The sequence below is a fragment of the Pan troglodytes genome, chromosome 10 (assembly GCF_028858775.2).
Source record: "Pan troglodytes isolate AG18354 chromosome 10, NHGRI_mPanTro3-v2.0_pri, whole genome shotgun sequence".
Taxonomy (NCBI): Eukaryota; Metazoa; Chordata; class Mammalia; order Primates; family Hominidae; genus Pan; species Pan troglodytes.
Window position 1 is genome coordinate 14,110,357 of NC_072408.2, and position 18,699 is coordinate 14,129,055.

The 18,699-nt window shown below is 55.4% G+C and overlaps 2 protein-coding genes and 1 non-coding gene across 10 annotated transcripts; all 3 read left to right on the top strand.

The window, feature by feature from the left end:
- The first annotated feature begins 895 nt into the window (after positions 1–895).
- On the top strand, positions 896–14,922 carry ATN1 (atrophin 1). 7 transcript variants are annotated; one of them, XR_010147729.1, is made up of 10 exons: positions 896–1,028; positions 6,461–6,649; positions 6,797–6,934; positions 7,087–7,200; positions 8,167–10,172; positions 10,456–10,956; positions 11,082–11,778; positions 13,480–13,623; positions 13,974–14,154; positions 14,347–14,922. XR_010147729.1 is itself a non-coding variant. In XM_016922569.4 (10 exons), the coding sequence occupies exons 2-10, from the start codon at positions 6,623–6,625 to the stop codon at positions 14,378–14,380; spliced, it is 3,564 nt and encodes a 1,187-aa protein (XP_016778058.1). In that variant the 5' UTR covers positions 896–1,028; positions 6,461–6,622; the 3' UTR covers positions 14,381–14,922.
- Positions 14,923–16,348: 1,426 nt separating this feature from the next.
- C12H12orf57 (chromosome 12 C12orf57 homolog) lies at positions 16,349–18,582 on the top strand. 2 transcript variants are annotated; one of them, XM_508976.7, is made up of 3 exons: positions 16,349–16,784; positions 17,076–17,252; positions 18,351–18,582. In XM_508976.7, exons 1-3 carry the CDS (start codon positions 16,733–16,735, stop codon positions 18,500–18,502), a joined length of 381 nt encoding a protein of 126 aa, XP_508976.1. In that variant the 5' UTR covers positions 16,349–16,732; the 3' UTR covers positions 18,503–18,582. The 2 variants fall into 2 exon arrangements, with proteins under 2 accessions (XP_508976.1, XP_009423005.1); XM_009424730.3 differs by having other exon boundaries at positions 16,582–16,784; positions 17,076–17,165.
- LOC112205115 (U7 small nuclear RNA) lies at positions 16,417–16,480 on the top strand. Its single transcript, XR_002938970.1, has one exon. It is a non-coding gene; the product is annotated as a U7 small nuclear RNA (small nuclear RNA).
- Positions 18,583–18,699: the final 117 nt, after the last annotated feature.

Sequence of the window (18,699 nt, forward strand, 5' to 3'; positions counted from 1 at the left end):
CTCACCAGGCACCCACAAAGCCCCCAGGCAGCTCCATCTTTCATATCCAATCCCATTATCCCAATCTCTACCCCAGGATCCCCCAAACTCCTCCCACTTCACCTCTGCCACAGACCCGCTCGCCCCCAAACTTCAGCCTCCCCTCATCTGCCCTCACCACCCACAGCCCCTCCTACCTAGCCCTCTCCCGCGCCGGGCCCGCGGGCTCCCCACATTCCGCCACGGCTAGCCCTCCCCGCGCCCCGGCCCCCTCGGCCTGGGCCAACTCGCGCTGCGCCTCCCCCTCTCCGGCTCCCCCTCTCTCCCCCCTCGCGGCTTGCCTCGCGCTCCCTCCCTCGCGTCTCCCTCCTGGCCCCTCTCTCCTCCGTTCCTCCGCGCTCCCTCCTTCTCCCTCTTCCTCCCTTCTCCCATCCCCCTCTCCCAGGCTCCCTCCCTTCGCCGTCCGCTTTCCTGTGCGAGTCGCCGGACGCACCGCCCAGCCCGTCCGCAGCCCCGCGCCGGGTCGGGGCCTCGGGCCGGGCCATTTCGAAGGGACCGCGGCTTGGGGGAGGGGCTAGGAGGGGGGAGAGGGAGCCGACTGCCGGGGAAGGGGCGGGGGCCGCGGGCGAGGCGGCCGAGGGGCCCGGGATCGCGCGGGTGCGGGCTGCGCTAGGCGGGCGCGGGCGGCGGCGGGTCGGAATCGCGCCGAGGGCCGGGCGGGCCGCGGGGCCGGGCGGCGCGGCGGGGGCGGGCGGCGCGGCCCGGGGCATTCCGGGCGGCCAGGGGGAGGCGGCGAGCCCGGGGAGGTGGGGAGCAGAGCGGGGATCGGGGTTTGCCCCGGGGGCCGGCGGGCGATTGGGGCCAGGCGGGGAAAAGGGGGGATGGGGGCCGCCCTCCGGGGGGGTCGGGGCCGCCGCCGCCGTCGTCGCGGCGGCGACTGAGGCCGCGAAGAGGAGAGGGGGGCGGGGGAGCTGCCGCCGCCGCCCCCCAGAGGCGCCGGAGCCCGGAATCCCGCTCGGAGCCAGCCAGCCGTCCCGAGCTACCAGCAGGTAAGGTCTGCGGCCGCCTGGGCCCCGGGCCCGCGGGGTTCTGTCCCGCCCGGGCTCCGGCCTGCGGCTCCCCACCCCCACCCCTCCCAGTTCCCCCTCCTGCCGCCGCCGCCTCCATTTGTTATTTTCCCAATCCCGTCCCCCCACTGCGGGCTCTGCCTGGCCTGAGGGCCGGGGGCTCAGGGGGTGGGGCCCGCCGAGGAGAGTCGGGGGCCAGGGTTTCGGGAGGATCGGGAAGGTGGGGAAGGAGGGAGGGTCTCCGGAGGAGGCCTGTGGGGCCAGAGGGTATCCGGGACCCGCAGACCCAAAAGAGGAGGAACATCGAGGCCGGGGTTGGCAGAGGAAAACGGGGGATGCTGTGAGTGGGGTTCCGGGCGAAGGCAGAATGGATAGGAGAGATGGCAGCGAGGTGGGGCATGAAGCCTCCAGGAAAAAGCTCCAAAGGCCCAGAACACGGGTTCCGGAGCCTGGGGTTGGGGGCTTTAGGAATAGACGGGAAGTGGGAAACGGGAAAGGGGTGTGGTAGGTGGAAAGAGGGATTGTGGCTGATGAACCTGGGGGAGACGGAGGCTTGGGCAAAGAGAGGTCCATTTTTGAGAAGAGCCGGAGGTTTTCCAGCGTGGAAGAGGGAAGGCCATGTCTTTGTGACGGTTTTCATTCCCCTACTCCAGGTCACCTCTGACCCTGTTTTCCCTATCCCAGACATAGTTATTTCTTGGAGAGGGCACTGGGGCCCAGTAGTGTGGGTTATCCCAAAACTAGTGAGGAGGAAAACAGGAACACAGAAGGGGGAGTTGGGAAGAAAGGGGTTCTGGGAGGATGGAAATGAGAGAATTGAGCAACCTTACAGGCACTCCAGGCAAGTTGCGACCTCCACCCTCCACCCTCCAATTTCCGGAGCGTCCGCTGCCCCTGGAGCTGTGATCTATATAGGGAGGCCTTAGTTACTGCTTTGAGCTCAAAGATCTCCCTTTGTGCATGGGCTTATTTTGACTAGGGTAGGTACCTTCAAGCTCCCTTCCCTGAGGTGCTATAGGAGGGTAGGAGTTGCTTTGGCAACTGGGGTAGGGGGTAGCTGCCAGATGGACACCTGGGATGGTCTCTTGAGGGGCACCTTTTGCCACTGTGTTGCTATGGTAGTGATCCAGTGGGATGTCAGATTGGTTGGGGGGGCTTCGAATGTTTATTGGACCTCAGCCTGTGGCTGTCCTTGGGACTCTGGGCTGGGTTTTGGAGGTTGTTTCTGGATCTGTTAGTGGTTGGGAGTTTCCCCACGGTGTGCACCCTTTCATGTTGTAGTCTATTGGAACAGGTAGATACGTTCCTTGCAGATCATAGGTGTTTCTCCAGGTCTCTCCACCTGGGCATGATGGGAGGATGAAAACGCTTCTGTTCAGGTTACACCATCTTTTGGCAGTTGGTTCTGACCTCTACCTCCCTTATTATGTTATTTTTTGTAGAGTTGTCTTTTTGCTTCTTTGCACTTTCTTTCATTTTCTAAAACTTGAATTCCTCTTTGAGCCTCCCTTCTTGAGTAACCCTTTTCCTCCTTCCCTCAACTAACCTTTGGCCTTCTTCCCTGACCTTGTAGAAATGGCTGGGCTCCCAGGCCCATCCCAGGTGAGGGTGGCCCAGGACAGAGGGCTGTGAAACAGCTTCATGCAGGGGAAATACTATAGAACAGGAGCCAGGAGACCTGTGTCTAGACCTGGCTGTGCCTCTGTGACCTTGGGCAAGTCACTTCTCTTTGAGCCTGGGCTTCATTGTTAAGATGAAGGGGCTATAGATGAGATGATCTCTGAGGCCTCTCTGAAGGTCCCGGATTCTCAGAAGGCTTAGGCCAGTGCATCTTATCTGCTGGTCTGGGCTGCATTGTTATCTAGGAGTCACTTTGGACTGGTTTGTTAGTCTGGCAGGTCCAGAATGATGTTGGGGGCTGGGCCAATGATCCTGAAATTTAGCCTGCGAGCCCCTCCCAGAGAGCTTGTGACTCCACTGTATTCCTTCTGACATCCCATATTTCTCTCTTAATTTCTTTTCCTGTTCTTACTTAGGGGCTCTCTTTCTAGTTCTCACTTTCCTCCCAACCCAGTCTGGTCTTAATCATTTTCTTTTTAAAGTAAGGTAATGGCAGGGCGCAGTGGCTCACGCCTGTAATCCCAGCACTTTGGGAGGCTGAGGCGGGCGGATCACGAGGTCAGGAGATCGAGACCATCCTGGCTAACACGGTGAAACCCCGTCTCTAGTAAAAATACAAAAAGATTAGCCGGGCGTGGTGGCGGGCGCCTGTAGTCCCAGCTACTCAGGAGGCTGAGGCAGGAGAATGGCGTGAACCCGGGAGGTGGAGCTTGCAGTGAGCCGAGATCGTGGCAGGACACTCCAGCCTGGGTGACAGAGTGAGACTCCGTCTCAATAAATAAATAAATAAATAAAATAAAGCAAGGTAATGAAGGTGAATGTGCTTAGTATGTGGCCAGATACAGAGTAGGTGCTCTGTAATATTAGTTACAGTGATTGCCTGCTAGGAGTGTAGGCTGGTGCTAAAACATGACCCAGGTCTAGAAAGACACACAATCCACCCCTAACTCCCTTCCTCGTCTGCCACTCCTCATCCCCAGGATTACTTGTTCTTTTATGACTGCTTTTCTCCTTCAAAGCTTCTCATTGCTAGTTTTTATCAGATTTCAGGTGATTAAAAAAGAAGGGCATACTATGATTGCTGTGTTCCTCAGGTACATTCCTGTGTTTCTCTGACCTTTTGGATCCCCTAACCTAACTGACTTGGTGAACAGGTTCTGTGATGGGGAAGGGAGATGGACACCCTTCTCTAGGAGGGCTGGCAAAAATACACCAATCACAAATAGTCATCTTTGTTGTGCTTTTTGTTTAAGATTGTTTTCCTCTTTTGCTATGGTGGGTGTTGTTCTTTGGATTTTTTTTTTTTTTGGTTGATAGTATTTTAAAACCAGTCTACATAACAACTAAAAAATGTGGGAAAATAGCTGTAGTTGAAAAAAAAAAAAAAAAAAAGGCCGGGCATGGTGGCTCACGCCTGTAATCCCAACACTTTAGGAGGCTGAGGCAGGTGGATCATCTGAGGTCAGGAGTTCGAGACCAGCCTGGTCAACATGGTGAAACTCCGTCTCTACTAAAAATACAAAAATTAGCCATGTGTGGTGGTGTGCGCTTGTAATCCCAGCTACTTGGGAGGCTGAGGCAGGAGAATCACTTGAACCTGGGAGGCGGAGGTGGCAGTGAGCTGAGATCATGCCATAGCACCTCCAGCCTGGGGAACAAGAGCGAAAATCCATCTCAAAAAAAAAAAAAGAAAAAAAAAAGAAAACTAGTTGGCCGGGCACAGTGGCTCACGCCTGTAATCCCAGCACTTTGGAAGGCCGAGGCAGGCAGATCACCTGAGGTCAGTAGTTCGAGACCACCCTGACTAACATGGTGAAACCCTGTCTCTACTAAAAATACAAAAAATTAGCCGGGCGTGGTGGTGCATGCCTGTAATCCCAGCTATTCAGGAGGCTGAGGCAGGAGAATCGCTTGAACCTGGGAGGCAGAGGTTGCAGTGAGTGAGATCACGCCACTGCACTCCAGCCTGGGCAACAAGAGTGAAACTCTGTCTCAAAAAAAAAAAAAAAAAAAGACAAGTCTACTGGGCAGAGCGTCAGTTGAAAGTTCAGAAGATAGGCTCTGTCCCAGCAATTTTGTGATTCTAAGTAAATTGTGAAGTTTCCTGGAAAGGTTAGACTCACCCCTTACTGCCTGCATCAGTATGGTTCCGTGGAGGTGAGTGAGAATTACTGTGTTTCTTGGGAAAAAATACACTGCAGAATATGGACATGCCGTTTACCTAGCAGGCCTCCAACTCAGAATAGAATAGATGGGTAAGCTTAGTCTGTTCCCACTGGAGCTAGCAGCACTTAATTCAGGAAGAAAGACCTACTGATGTTAGTGGGTTTAAAGGTCAATCACAAGAAAAGCGCACACACATCAGTGGAAAGGAAGAAAACAGTAAGAAAATACCATTTTTGCTCTCAAAAGATCTTACAATCAGTAATTTGGAGGGACTTGACACTTAGCAAGAAATACAAACAAGTGCAAATGAATACAGCTGGCTATAGGGATTTGGATAAAGATAGATACCTGCTGATAGACAGATACGGATGGATTGGCTGTGAGAAACTGTGTAACCCAGTCTACACCAAGTAGGAGGATAGGCTTAAAAACTGGTACATCTGTGTTGTTTGCTCACGGATATTTTGAGTCTTTAATCATTCATGTGAAAACCCTGACTTTTCCTCTAGCCTTAGGGAGCTCAAGTACTAGAGAATGGGTCCTTTATGGGGCTCTCAAAAATGAAGTTCTACAATTTGGGGCTACCTAGGTTTAGTCTTGGGATTGGCAGGGCTGTGTTCCTTTGTATTATAGAATGGGACATTCTTCTTCTACCTACTCTGATGTGAGAAAAGATTCTTTTCATATCTCTGTGACTGATCTAGGCCTTCTGAGAATTCTCCCCAGCAACTTCTGAGGAGAATACAGCAAAGTATAGAAGAAAGAGCATGGGCTTTGAAGTCACTGATGTGGGTTTGATTCTGGCTCTGTCACTGGTACCTCACTGTGTGAGGTTGGGCTAGTCACAATCACAATCTTTGAGCCTCAGTTCCCTCACCTATATAATGAGGGTAATAATGCTTACCATTCAGGGTTGGTTGTAAATATTAAATGAAATCATGTATGTGAAGGGCTTGATATAAAGAAGGTATTCAATAAATTTAATACTTCAATGTCATTTCTTTTTTCTTTTTTTTTTTTTTTGAGACAGAGTCTTACTCTGTCACCCAGGCTGGAGTGCAGTGGCATGATCTCGGCTCACTGCAACCTCTGCCTCCCAGGTTCAAGTGATTTGCTTGCCTCAGCCTCCTGAGTAGCTGGGATTACAGGCACGTGCCACCACGCCTGGCTGGGTTTCACCATGTTGGCTAGGCTGGTCTTGAACTCCTGACCTTGTGATCCATCCACCTAGGCCTCCCAAAGTGCTGGGATTATAGGCATGAGCCACCATGCCCCGCTCCATTTCTTTATGTTCCTTTGTAAGGCTCCGTGGAATGTGTGTGTTCACAAATATCCTTTAGGGATCATGAAGGGTAAACTGTGTGATCTCCTGGATTGGGGCTTGTAGGTACATCCGAATTTTCTGCCCTCTACAGAGATGAAAGAGATTATACTTTGAGCAGAATCTGCCTCCCTTTTAGATAGCTAAGGTAGCCCATGGGGCATGCCAGCAATGTCTTGTGGTATCTGTACCTCTTGGCCCAAAGGCTTAGGGTTGGGCCGCTTGCTCAGTTCTCTGACAAGCAGAATAGTATTCCTTTGTGACTCTGTTCTCCAAGTTGGAGACTCTGATGGTTTCCTTCTAACAGGTTTCATTGAAAACAGATCCTGCAAAAGTTCCAGGTGCCCACACTGGAAACTTGGAGATCCTGCTTCCCAGACCACAGCTGTGGGGAACTTGGGGTGGAGCAGAGAAGTTTCTGTATTCAGCTGCCCAGGCAGAGGAGAATGGGGTCTCCACAGCCTGAAGAATGAAGACACGACAGAATAAAGACTCGGTGAGTTAAAATGAGAGACATGAAAGATGAGGGGCGGGGCAGGCAAGCTAGGAGGAAGGGTCTAGAGAAGAAGAACAAATAATGTGCACCATAAAGTTAGGTGCAATGTAAAGAACAGTGTTACCTACCTCCTTCCTCCTCCTGTAGATGTCAATGAGGAGTGGACGGAAGAAAGAGGCCCCTGGGCCCCGGGAAGAACTGAGATCGAGGGGCCGGGCCTCCCCTGGAGGGGTCAGCACGTCCAGCAGTGATGGCAAAGCTGAGAAGTCCAGGCAGACAGCCAAGGTATTCTGTCCTCAGGTCCTCCCACAGGATGCCCAAGGCACTGGGGCTGAGGGTGTGTGTGTGATGTGGGGGGAACTTCCTGTTTGGCAGAGGGTAACGGTGGAGCTCGGGAGGTAGGGAAAAGACAGGAATTTTCTCTTTCTCTCTAACAGAAGGCCCGAGTAGAGGAAGCCTCCACCCCAAAGGTCAACAAGCAGGGTCGGAGTGAGGAGATCTCAGAGAGTGAAAGTGAGGAGACCAATGCACCAAAAAAGACCAAAACTGAGGTGGGAAACCCTTGTCGCCATCCTGACCCATCTTGTGACCATTCTTTTCTCAGACTTCCTTATGCTCACTATTCTTAGCTGGATCTCTCCTGGGACATAAGAGAAAGGCCAGATCATAGTGCTTATGAGAGCAGTTCTGTCTATAATATGCCAGGGAGATTCTTAGAGCTTTGACAGACCACCAGATGACCAGGCAGGGCCAAAGGGGACCAGAAGAGTTGGGGGATTCTAGTCTCTGGGTGAGAAGTCTTAGTCGGAGGAACAAATAAATCTTAAGGAAAATGCAGAAGTGGTCTTTCTTTTTTATTTTTTTTTGTTTGTTTGTTTTTGAGACAGTTTCGCTCTGTCACCCAGGCTGGAGTACAGTGGCACAATCTCAGCTCATTGCAACCTCCGCCTCCTGGGTTCAAACAATTGTGCCTCAGCCTCCCGAGTGGCTGGGATTATAGGCATGAGCCACCATGCCCGGCTGATTTTTGTATTTTTGGTAGAGACAGTGTTTCACCATGTTGGCCAGGCTGGTTTGGAACTCCTGGCATCAAGTGATCCGCCCGCTTCAGCTTCCCAAAGTGCTGGGATTACAGGTGTAAGCCTCTGTGCCCGGCCAGAAGTGGTATAAAAACCAAGGGCCTGGGGGATGGAGGATGGTTAAAGTGGTGGTTATGAGATGGTGGAAGACAGGGAGTTGGAGTCAGCTGTGGGTAGAGACAAGGTGCTTGAGATGGATCCTTGAGGAAGGAATAGGGTTTTACAGGCGGGAAACAAGACTGGCTGCTAGGGAGCAGCCAAGAATGTGAGGAAAGTGAGAAATCCCCAGATGGTAAGAGGTGGGCTTGAGCAAGAGTACTCACCACATCACAGTACAACAGTGTGCTGTGAGGGGAAATGATTTTATGCAAGAGAGGCCCCAAATCTCAGGGAAGCAGAAAAGGAAAAGAGAAAAAATGAGTCTTCCCTTTTCTGCAGCAGGAACTCCCTCGGCCACAGTCTCCCTCCGATCTGGATAGCTTGGACGGGCGGAGCCTTAATGATGATGGCAGCAGCGACCCTAGGGATATCGACCAGGACAACCGAAGCACGTCCCCCAGTATCTACAGCCCTGGAAGTGTGGAGAATGACTCCGACTCATCTTCTGGCCTGTCCCAGGGCCCAGCCCGCCCCTACCACCCACCTCCACTCTTTCCTCCTTCCCCTCAACCGCCAGACAGCACCCCTCGACAGCCAGAGGCTAGCTTTGAACCCCATCCTTCTGTGACACCCACTGGATATCATGCTCCCATGGAGCCCCCCACATCTCGAATGTTCCAGGCTCCTCCTGGGGCCCCTCCCCCTCACCCACAGCTCTATCCTGGGGGCACTGGTGGAGTTTTGTCTGGACCCCCAATGGGTCCCAAGGGGGGAGGGGCTGCCTCATCAGTGGGGGGCCCTAATGGGGGTAAGCAGCACCCCCCACCCACTACTCCCATTTCAGTATCAAGCTCTGGGGCTAGTGGTGCTCCCCCAACAAAGCCGCCTACCACTCCAGTGGGTGGTGGGAACCTACCTTCTGCTCCACCACCAGCCAACTTCCCCCATGTGACACCGAACCTGCCTCCCCCACCTGCCCTGAGACCCCTCAACAATGCATCAGCCTCTCCCCCTGGCCTGGGGGCCCAACCACTACCTGGTCATCTGCCCTCTCCCCACGCCATGGGACAGGGTATGGGTGGACTTCCTCCTGGCCCAGAGAAGGGCCCAACTCTGGCTCCTTCACCCCACTCTCTGCCTCCTGCTTCCTCTTCTGCCCCAGCGCCCCCCATGAGGTTTCCTTATTCATCCTCTAGTAGTAGCTCTGCAGCTGCCTCCTCTTCCAGTTCTTCCTCCTCTTCCTCTGCCTCCCCCTTCCCAGCTTCCCAGGCATTGCCCAGCTACCCCCACTCTTTCCCTCCCCCAACAAGCCTCTCTGTCTCCAATCAGCCCCCCAAGTATACTCAGCCTTCTCTCCCGTCCCAGGCTGTGTGGAGCCAGGGTCCCCCACCGCCTCCTCCCTATGGCCGCCTCTTAGCCAACAGCAATGCCCATCCAGGCCCCTTCCCTCCCTCTACTGGGGCCCAGTCCACCGCCCACCCACCAGTCTCAACACATCACCATCACCACCAGCAACAGCAACAGCAGCAGCAGCAGCAGCAGCAGCAGCAGCAGCAGCATCACGGAAACTCTGGGCCCCCTCCTCCTGGAGCATTTCCCCACCCACTGGAGGGCGGTAGCTCCCACCACGCACACCCTTACGCCATGTCTCCCTCCCTGGGGTCTCTGAGGCCCTACCCACCAGGGCCAGCACACCTGCCCCCACCTCACAGCCAGGTGTCCTACAGCCAAGCAGGCCCCAATGGCCCTCCAGTCTCTTCCTCTTCCAACTCTTCCTCTTCCACTTCTCAAGGGTCCTACCCATGTTCACACCCCTCCCCTTCCCAGGGCCCTCAAGGGGCGCCCTACCCTTTCCCACCGGTGCCTACGGTCACCACCTCTTCGGCTACCCTTTCCACGGTCATTGCCACCGTGGCTTCCTCGCCAGCAGGCTACAAAACGGCCTCCCCACCTGGGCCCCCACCGTACGGAAAGAGAGCCCCGTCCCCGGGGGCCTACAAGACAGCCACCCCACCCGGATACAAACCCGGGTCGCCTCCCTCCTTCCGAACGGGGACCCCACCGGGCTATCGAGGAACCTCGCCACCTGCAGGCCCGGGGACCTTCAAGCCGGGCTCGCCCACCGTGGGACCTGGGCCCCTGCCACCTGCGGGGCCCTCAGGCCTGCCATCGCTGCCACCACCACCTGCGGCCCCTGCCTCAGGGCCGCCCCTGAGCGCCACGCAGATCAAACAGGAGCCGGCTGAGGAGTATGAGACCCCCGAGAGCCCGGTGCCCCCAGCCCGCAGCCCCTCGCCCCCTCCCAAGGTGGTAGATGTACCCAGCCACGCCAGTCAGTCTGCCAGGTGAGCGGCCAGGTGGGGCGGAGGTGGGCCTGGAAAGGGGACGACGACAAGGCGGCGACGAGAGAGGGAGTAGCAGGGAGGGGCCTTGCGCTGGTGTAGTGTTTTAGAAAAGCACGCCCCTCTCCTCCGTCCAGGCCTAGTGGCCAGTGAGGCCCGCAGCAGCTCACAGCCTGCAGGGGTGGTTTTGAGGCGGGGGCTACAAGCACTCGCCGGGGCCGCGGCGCTGCGGGCTCCATCGGGCAGCTCGCACCGCCTGAGCGCCCGCTGCTTCCACGCCCGGCAGGTTCAACAAACACCTGGATCGCGGCTTCAACTCGTGCGCGCGCAGCGACCTGTACTTCGTGCCACTGGAGGGCTCCAAGCTGGCCAAGAAGCGGGCCGACCTGGTGGAGAAGGTGCGGCGCGAGGCCGAGCAGCGCGCGCGCGAAGAAAAGGAGCGCGAGCGCGAGCGGGAACGCGAGAAAGAGCGCGAGCGCGAGAAGGAGCGCGAGCTTGAACGCAGCGTGGTGAGTGCGTCACTGCCTGCGCCACCGCCTTCTTTCCCTCTTTCCTTCCTTCCCCCTGCGCTGCGCTACGCTGCGGGGCTGTGGCTGGGTGGGCGGGCGAGTCACGTCGCCACCTGTCGGAGGGGAGGTACCACTGCAGCCCAGGAAATGGAGCCCAAAAGGTTTTCAGCGAGAGCCATCTGCATTCCTGGGTTGGGAAAAGGCATGCTCAGATGGGACTACCTGTGGATCCCAAGAAGGGCAAATATTCGGGAGCGGGGGCCGCAGTTAAGTTCCAGGTGGGCAGAGTTTCAATGAGTTGAGGCATTTTGGCATTCGGCTGTCGAAACAAATGGGCAGCTTGAAACCAGCCACCTCTTTTCATAACTGCCGCTTTGACTCCACTTTTCCCTGTATCCCACAGAAGTTGGCTCAGGAGGGCCGTGCTCCGGTGGAATGCCCATCTCTGGGCCCAGTGCCCCATCGCCCTCCATTTGAACCGGGCAGTGCGGTGGCTACAGTGCCCCCCTACCTGGGTCCTGACACTCCAGCCTTGCGCACTCTCAGTGAATATGCCCGGCCTCATGTCATGTCTCCTGGCAATCGCAACCATCCATTCTACGTGCCCCTGGGGGCAGTGGACCCGGGGCTCCTGGGTTACAATGTCCCGGCCCTGTACAGCAGTGATCCAGCTGCCCGGGAGAGGGAACGGGAAGCCCGTGAACGAGACCTCCGTGACCGCCTCAAGCCTGGCTTTGAGGTGAAGCCTAGTGAGCTGGAACCCCTACATGGGGTCCCTGGGCCGGGCTTGGATCCCTTTCCCCGACATGGGGGCCTGGCTCTGCAGCCTGGCCCACCTGGCCTGCACCCTTTCCCCTTTCATCCGAGCCTGGGGCCCCTGGAGCGAGAACGTCTAGCGCTGGCAGCTGGGCCAGCCCTGCGGCCTGACATGTCCTATGCTGAGCGGCTGGCAGCTGAGAGGCAGCACGCAGAAAGGGTGGCGGCCCTGGGCAATGACCCACTGGCCCGGCTGCAGATGCTCAATGTGACTCCCCATCACCACCAGCACTCCCACATCCACTCGCACCTGCACCTGCACCAGCAAGATGCTATCCATGCAGGTGAGACCCCTCCTTCCTTGCCCTGGCCCTTTGGGGCCACCTTCCCCCTATCATGACTGGGCTCTTTCGTTCCTATGGCCAAGACTTTCCTCCCCTGGCCTGGCATGAACCTTTCCTGAGATTGCTGCCCTGAACTTTGCCTCCCTGACGTTCTCTCAGCCTTGTCTTCTCATGGCCTTCACTGGCCACAAAGCCTGTATGCCCCACAGCCCAGTTCTCTCCATAGTCTAGTATCCTACCCATGACAGAGGCCCACACGGGAGCTTTTGAAGGACACTTTTCTATTCTCACAGCCCCATTCTCCTAAGCCCTTCACAAACCTGTCTTCTTATTTATTTTTTTGAGACATGGTCTGGCTCTGCCACCCAGGCTGGAGTGTAGTGGCGCAATCACAGCTCACTGCAGCCTCGACTTCCCGGTCTCAAGTGATCCTCCTACCTCAGCCTCTGGAGTAGCTGGGATTACAGGCGTGTGTCACCATACCTGGCTAATTTTTGTATTTTTGGTAGAGATGGGGTTTCGCCATGTTGGCCATGGCTGGTCTCAAATTCCTGAGCTCAAAGCGATCCACCCACCTCGGCCTCCCAAAGTCCTGAGATTACAGACGTGAGCCACCGTGCCCAACCCACAAACCTATCTTCTGATTTCTCTGGATTCAACTCATTTTTTGCCATTTTCTCCTTTTCTCCCTCTGCGAGGTCTTTCATGTTTTTCCCCATCTCTAGATCTGTAACTTTCTAGAAAGGGCCCTGTAGCTTTGGGTTTGGGTGTCATAGGCGATAATGAGCTTTACTTACTATCCTTTCACCATTTTTTTGTTTTTGAGACGGAGTCTCGCCCTGTCACCAAGCTGGAGTGCAGTGGCGCGATCTCGGCTTACTGCAACCTCCGCCTCTGGGGTTCAAGTGATTCTTCTGCCTCAGCAGGCACTGCCTGCCCGAGTAGCTGGGACTGCAGGCGTGTGCCACCAAGTACAGCTAATTTTTGTATTTTTAGTAGACACGGGGTTTCACCATGTTGGCCAGGATAGTCTTGATCTCTTGACCTTGTGATCCACCCGCCTTGGCCTCCCAAAGTGCTGGAATTACAAGCGTGAGCCACCGCACCCGGCTTCCTTTTTTTCTTTTGGCCAGACTGGAGTGCAGTGGCGCGATCTCGGCTCACTACAGCTTCCACCTCCCAGGTTCAAGCGATTCTCCTGCCTCAGCCTCCCGAGGAGCTGGGACTATAGGCGTGTGCCACCCTGCCTGGCTAATTTTTTTGTATTTTTCGTAGAAACAGGGTTTCACCGTCTTGGCCAGGCTGGTCTTGAACTCCTGACCTCAGGTGAGCTGCCTGCCTCAGCCTCCCAAAGTGCTGAGATTATAGGCTTGAGCCACTGCGCCCGGCCTCTTCTTGTCTTATTTTCTAAACTTCTATCATCTTCCACCTCCTTCACGCAGTCTACCTCTCTCTGTCCTTCCCCTCAGACCCTTCTGATGACTGTAATCTCCTGTCCTGTGTCATCCGTATGTCCCTCCTCCAGTAGGGCTCAGCCCGTCCACCCCTGCCAGGACTCTAGTTCTTCCACTCTGCCTTTGTTCCACTTGGACCTCCTTGTGTTTGTCCGACTCAGTTCCCAGGCTTGGATCCCTTCACCCAAATGCATGGTTTGCCCTAAACCTGCCTTCTGGTGACACCTTCCTCTTCTCTGCCCTCCAGCCTCTGCCTCGGTGCACCCTCTCATTGACCCCCTGGCCTCAGGGTCTCACCTTACCCGGATCCCCTACCCAGCTGGAACTCTCCCTAACCCCCTGCTTCCTCACCCTCTGCACGAGAACGAAGTTCTTCGTCACCAGCTCTTTGGTAAGGATGGAAGTTGGGGTAGGCAGCTCCAATGAGAAAAGGGCAGAAAGGAGGTATTTGGGTGGGGGGATGGGCCTAGTTGGGCTTGGGGAGGGATGAGGAGGTGCCTAGAGGAGCTGGGCATGAGAATAGGAGAGCTGAAGCTCTGCCCAAGAGAAGCACGAGTTTTAGTGTCAGCCTAAGAGGTTCGAATCCCAATTCCACTCTACCACTGGCAACTTACAGAACTGGCTGTGTTACCTGACTTTTTAGTTCATTACCTTTGTATGTAAAGGAGCTGGCTATCCCCTGGTCCAGAGCAGGTACTTGTTATCCATTGGTCATGTGCCCCTTGCCCTTCCTGCTCACAGCTGCCCCTTACCGGGACCTGCCGGCCTCCCTTTCTGCCCCGATGTCAGCAGCTCATCAGCTGCAGGCCATGCACGCACAGTCAGCTGAGCTGCAGCGCTTGGCGCTGGAACAGCAGCAGTGGCTGCATGCCCATCACCCGCTGCACAGTGTGCCGCTGCCTGCCCAGGAGGACTACTACAGGTACCCTAGGGTGCCCCAGCCCAGGGGACATGGGCTCAGCGAGCCTGGGAGGAGCTGTGGGCATGGTACGGCTGGGCACTGTGCTCCTGGGGGAGGGAACCCCTCCTCTCCCAACCCCTTCGGTAAGAGGGGGCAAGGTCAGAGTTGGTCTCAAGTCTCTTACCTCTCTGCTATGCACTGCCCCTTCCCTAGTCACCTGAAGAAGGAAAGCGACAAGCCACTGTAGAACCTGCGATCAAGAGAGCACCATGGCTCCTACATTGGACCTTGGAGCACCCCCACCCCTCCCCCCACCGCGCCCTTGGCCTGCCACCCAGAGCCAAGAGGGTGCTGCTCAGTTGCAGGGCCTCCGCAGCTGGACAGAGAGTGGGGGAGGGAAGGACAGACAGAAGGCCAAGGCCCGGTGTGGTGTGCAGAGGTGGGGAGGTGGCGAGGATGGGGACAGAAAGCGCACAGAATCTTGGACCAGGTCTCTCTTCCTTGTCCCCCCTGCTTTTCTCCTCCCCCATGCCCAACCCCTGTGGCCGCCGCCCCTCCCCTGCCCCGTTGGTGTGATTATTTCATCTGTTAGATGTGGCTGTTTTGCGTAGCATCGTGTGCCACCCCTGCCCCTCCCCGATCCCTGTGTGCGCGCCCCCTCTGCAATGTATGCCCCTTGCCCCTTCCCCACATTAATAATTTATATATATAAATATCTATATGACGCTCTTAAAAAAACATCCCAACCAAAACCAACCAAACAAAAACATCCTCACAACTCCCCAGGAACGTGGCTGTGACTGTTCTTTGCGGGATATGGGGGTGAGGCTGGGTCTCAGTGCAGCGGTGCTTAGAGAGAACTGCAGCCAGGGCCTGGCAGGGAAGCGGGAAGAGACCAGACCTTCTTAAGGAACGGGGTGTGGGGGCTGGGAAGAATTGGAGAGGGGATCCCTGAAGAGCCCAGAGCCTTGACTCAGCTGGAGGCGGTACCATGGGTGCTGGTGCCCCCTCCTGCCCCAAGGCTGGGCAGGACCACTGCGCGCCAGTGGAGGCCTCGGTCTGGGCTCTGTGGCTCATGCCTGTAAGACACGGGTGGATTGCTTGAGCCCAGGAGTTGGAAACCAGCTTGGGCAACATAGAGAAACCCCATCTTAAGACAAAATCAGCTGGGGGTTGTGGTGCACTTGTGGTCCCAGCTACTCAGGAGGCTTAGGTGGGAGGATCACTTGGGGGTCGAGGCTACAGTGAGTCATGATCACACCACTGCACTCTAGCCTGGGTGACAGAGCAAGGCCCTATCTCAAAACAAACAAACAAAAGACACCCCAACCAACCAAACACTAGAGGCCTGGGACAGGCCCACCTCTGACATGGTCAGGTCTGGGAATCTATTCAGACGGGTCTCACTGCTAGGAGCCACCAGAGTCCTCCGGAACAAAGGCTTCAGAGTCCTGAAACCTTTCCGTGGAATAGTTTAAGAAACGGTTGTGAGGCCAGGCGCGACGGCTCACGCTGGTAATCCCAGGACTTTGGGAGGCCGAGGCGGGCGGATCACGAGGTCAGGAGTTCCAGACCAGCTTGGCCAACATGGCAAAACCCTGTCTCTACTAAAAACAAAACATTAGCTGGGCATGGTGGCGCGCGCCTGTCGTCCCAGCGACTTGGGAGGTTGAGGCAGGAGAATCGCTTGAACCCGGGAGGTGGAGGTTATGGTGAGCCAAGATCCCCCCCAGCTGCACTCCAGCTTGGCGACAGAGCAAGACTCCGTCTCAAAAACAAAAAACAAAGCCGGTTATGAAGCGGGGGTGGGGTGGGCTAGTTTTAATAGGTCCAGGCGATTAGTACCTGGCATCCTTAACCACCTACAGTTTGAGAAGGGAGTGGGTGATAAAAGCCTGGAAGGGAAGGGAAATCGGGCCGGGCATTAGGCTCCATCGCTCATCAATAGACAAGGCCTTTAGGAAACTGCGACAACGGCTTTTGCTCTGGGCCTTTACTGCCGAATCCAGGTCTCCGGGCTTAACAACAACGAAGGGGCTCTGACTGGCTGCTTTCTCAACCAATCAGCACCGAACTCATTTGCATGGGCTGAGAACAAATGTTCGCGAACTCTAGAAATGAATGACTTAAGTAAGTTCCTTAGAATATTATTTTTCCTACTGAAAGTTACCACATGCGTCGTTGTTTATACAGTAGTGGGAACAAGAAAAAAGTCACCTAAGCTCACCCTCACCAAATGTGGAGTTCCTGCATATCCCATCTTCTCTCCAAACACATGAGCAGCAGTGTTACAGCTCTTTTAGAATTTGTCTAGTAGGCTTTCTGGTTTGTTTACTGGAAAGCCCCTCTTATGCAGTCTGTTTTTAATAATAGATTATTTTCACTGTGCAGAAATTAGCTACTCGATGGATAGTTTTGTTGGTCTAAATGCTGTTGTAAACCTCGGGTATGAAGGTTTGGGCCACGCCTGAAGGCTTCCGGCTGCGCCGGATGCTGTTTCCTTTCCACCCCTGCTGGCTTTGGGAACGGTGGTAGGACGCGGCTCTTTTTTCGTGAGTTTTCCATTTACATTCGCTGAACCTAGAGTTTCAGACGCCCTATGGCGTCCGCCTCGACCCAACCGGCGGCCCTGAGCGCTGAGCAAGCGAAGGGTGAGAATCATTCTAGTCAAGGCATGGGCTGCTGGTCTGGGGAGGATGCGGGCGGAGGATGTGGGGCGACAAACCTGGCTATGTCCGCCGGGAAAATGGGGTAGGAGACGCCGGGTACCGTAGGGGACGCCGGGTACCGTCATTTAAGTGGGGCGCTTGCCCCCAAGACTTGGGATCTTATTGGGTTACCTACAGCCTCAATCCACTAATTCCTTGCGCTCTCCGCTGGGCCCGCTGTCCGTTCTCCGACGCCTACCCGGGACGCCTCCCTGGGATGCTTCTGGCGCGCAGTGGTCCTGGCGGAGGTGATCCAGGCGTTCTCCGCCCCGGAGAACGCAGTGCGCATGGACGAGGCTCGGGATAACGCCTGCAACGACATGGGTAAGATGCTGCAATTCGTGCTGCCCGTGGCCACGCAGATCCAGCAGGAGGTTATCAAAGCCTATGGATTCAGCTGCGACGGGGAAGGTGGGTCAGACGCGGGAAGGCGGGAGTTGGGTCGGGAGAGGGCGCCGGATCTGTGGGCCCATGAGCGGTTGTCCCCTTTCTCGCCACACGGCGGCAGCCACAATCTGACTAACATTCTTGGCACTCAGAGCCCAGGGTCTACCCTGAGCTTGTGCGTCCGAGTTGCATTTTGTACAGTAGAGGTTCTGTATCCCTTACCCGAAATGGTTGGGACCGGAAGTGTTTCGGGTTTTTTCAGATTTCGGAATATTTACATATACATGGATATCTTGGGGGATGGGACCTAAATCTGAACACGAAATTGTTTTGTTTCATATACACGCACCTTATGCACATAGCCTGAAGGTAATTTTATATAATAGTCTGAATAATTTTGTGCATGAGACAAAGTTTTGACTGCGTTTTGACTACAGTCTCCCCCACCCCCCACTATGAAGTCAGGTGTGGAATTTTCCATTTTCGGCCTCACACTGGCACTCATAATTTCAGATTTTGGATTTTCTAATTAAGGATGGCCCACCTGTACTGTCAATCACATTATTATTCCATTTTGTGATGAGGAAGCAAACTCTAATGGTGCAGACTCTCGAGTAGCAGAGCTGGACTTAAATGCTGTTGTGCCACCTTTTAGTGACATGTCTGCATGACAGCAGGGGCTGCAGTCTCTCCAGGGTGTTTCAGCTAATTTTTGTTTGGGGGGGTTGGTGGTTAAATTTTTGGTGAGATCCTGGTGTTCCCCAAAGGTGTTGACTGATTCAGCTCTGCTGCCCCATAGCCTTCCTGAGTTCCAGCTACAGACCTGGGGTCTCGTGTTCATTCTTGGGGTTCCAGTGACTAAACTGCTAAAATGGTTCACCTGAGAGCAAGAAGCACACTGCCTTGGGACATTTTTATTCACTGCATCCCATCTAGTTGTGCCCAGTGTAGACCAAATGTCATCATCCAGACCACACGGGACAGAGGCCTGCATGCGTCCTGTTTGGCAAACAGCTGCCCAGCCAGTGGGGGAGCAGTTCATGCTTAAACTACCACCCCCTCCAGGTGTCTTAGGCACGCTGGTCCTTAGGAGAAGGGTTGACCTTCCACTCCCTCTTGCAGGTGTCCTTAAGTTTGCTCGCTTGGTCAAGTCCTACGAAGCCCAGGATCCTGAGATCGCCAGCCTGTCAGGCAAGCTGAAGGCGCTGTTCCTGCCGCCCATGACCCTGCCACCCCATGGGCCTGCTGCTGGTGGCAGCGTGGCCGCCTCCTGAGAGTTGGCCCTCCCTTGTGCCACTGCCAGGGGAGGAAAGGCCTTGATGTTCCAGACAATAATAAATGCGCCTGTGACTTAGCCTTGGTGTCAGTCTCTTGCGGACCTGACAACCCCCATCTCTCCTTCCCTGATTCCCTCTGCCTTTCCAGGCCCCATCCCCCTGAACAGCTCCTTCCTATGGTCCTGGCTGGGCCT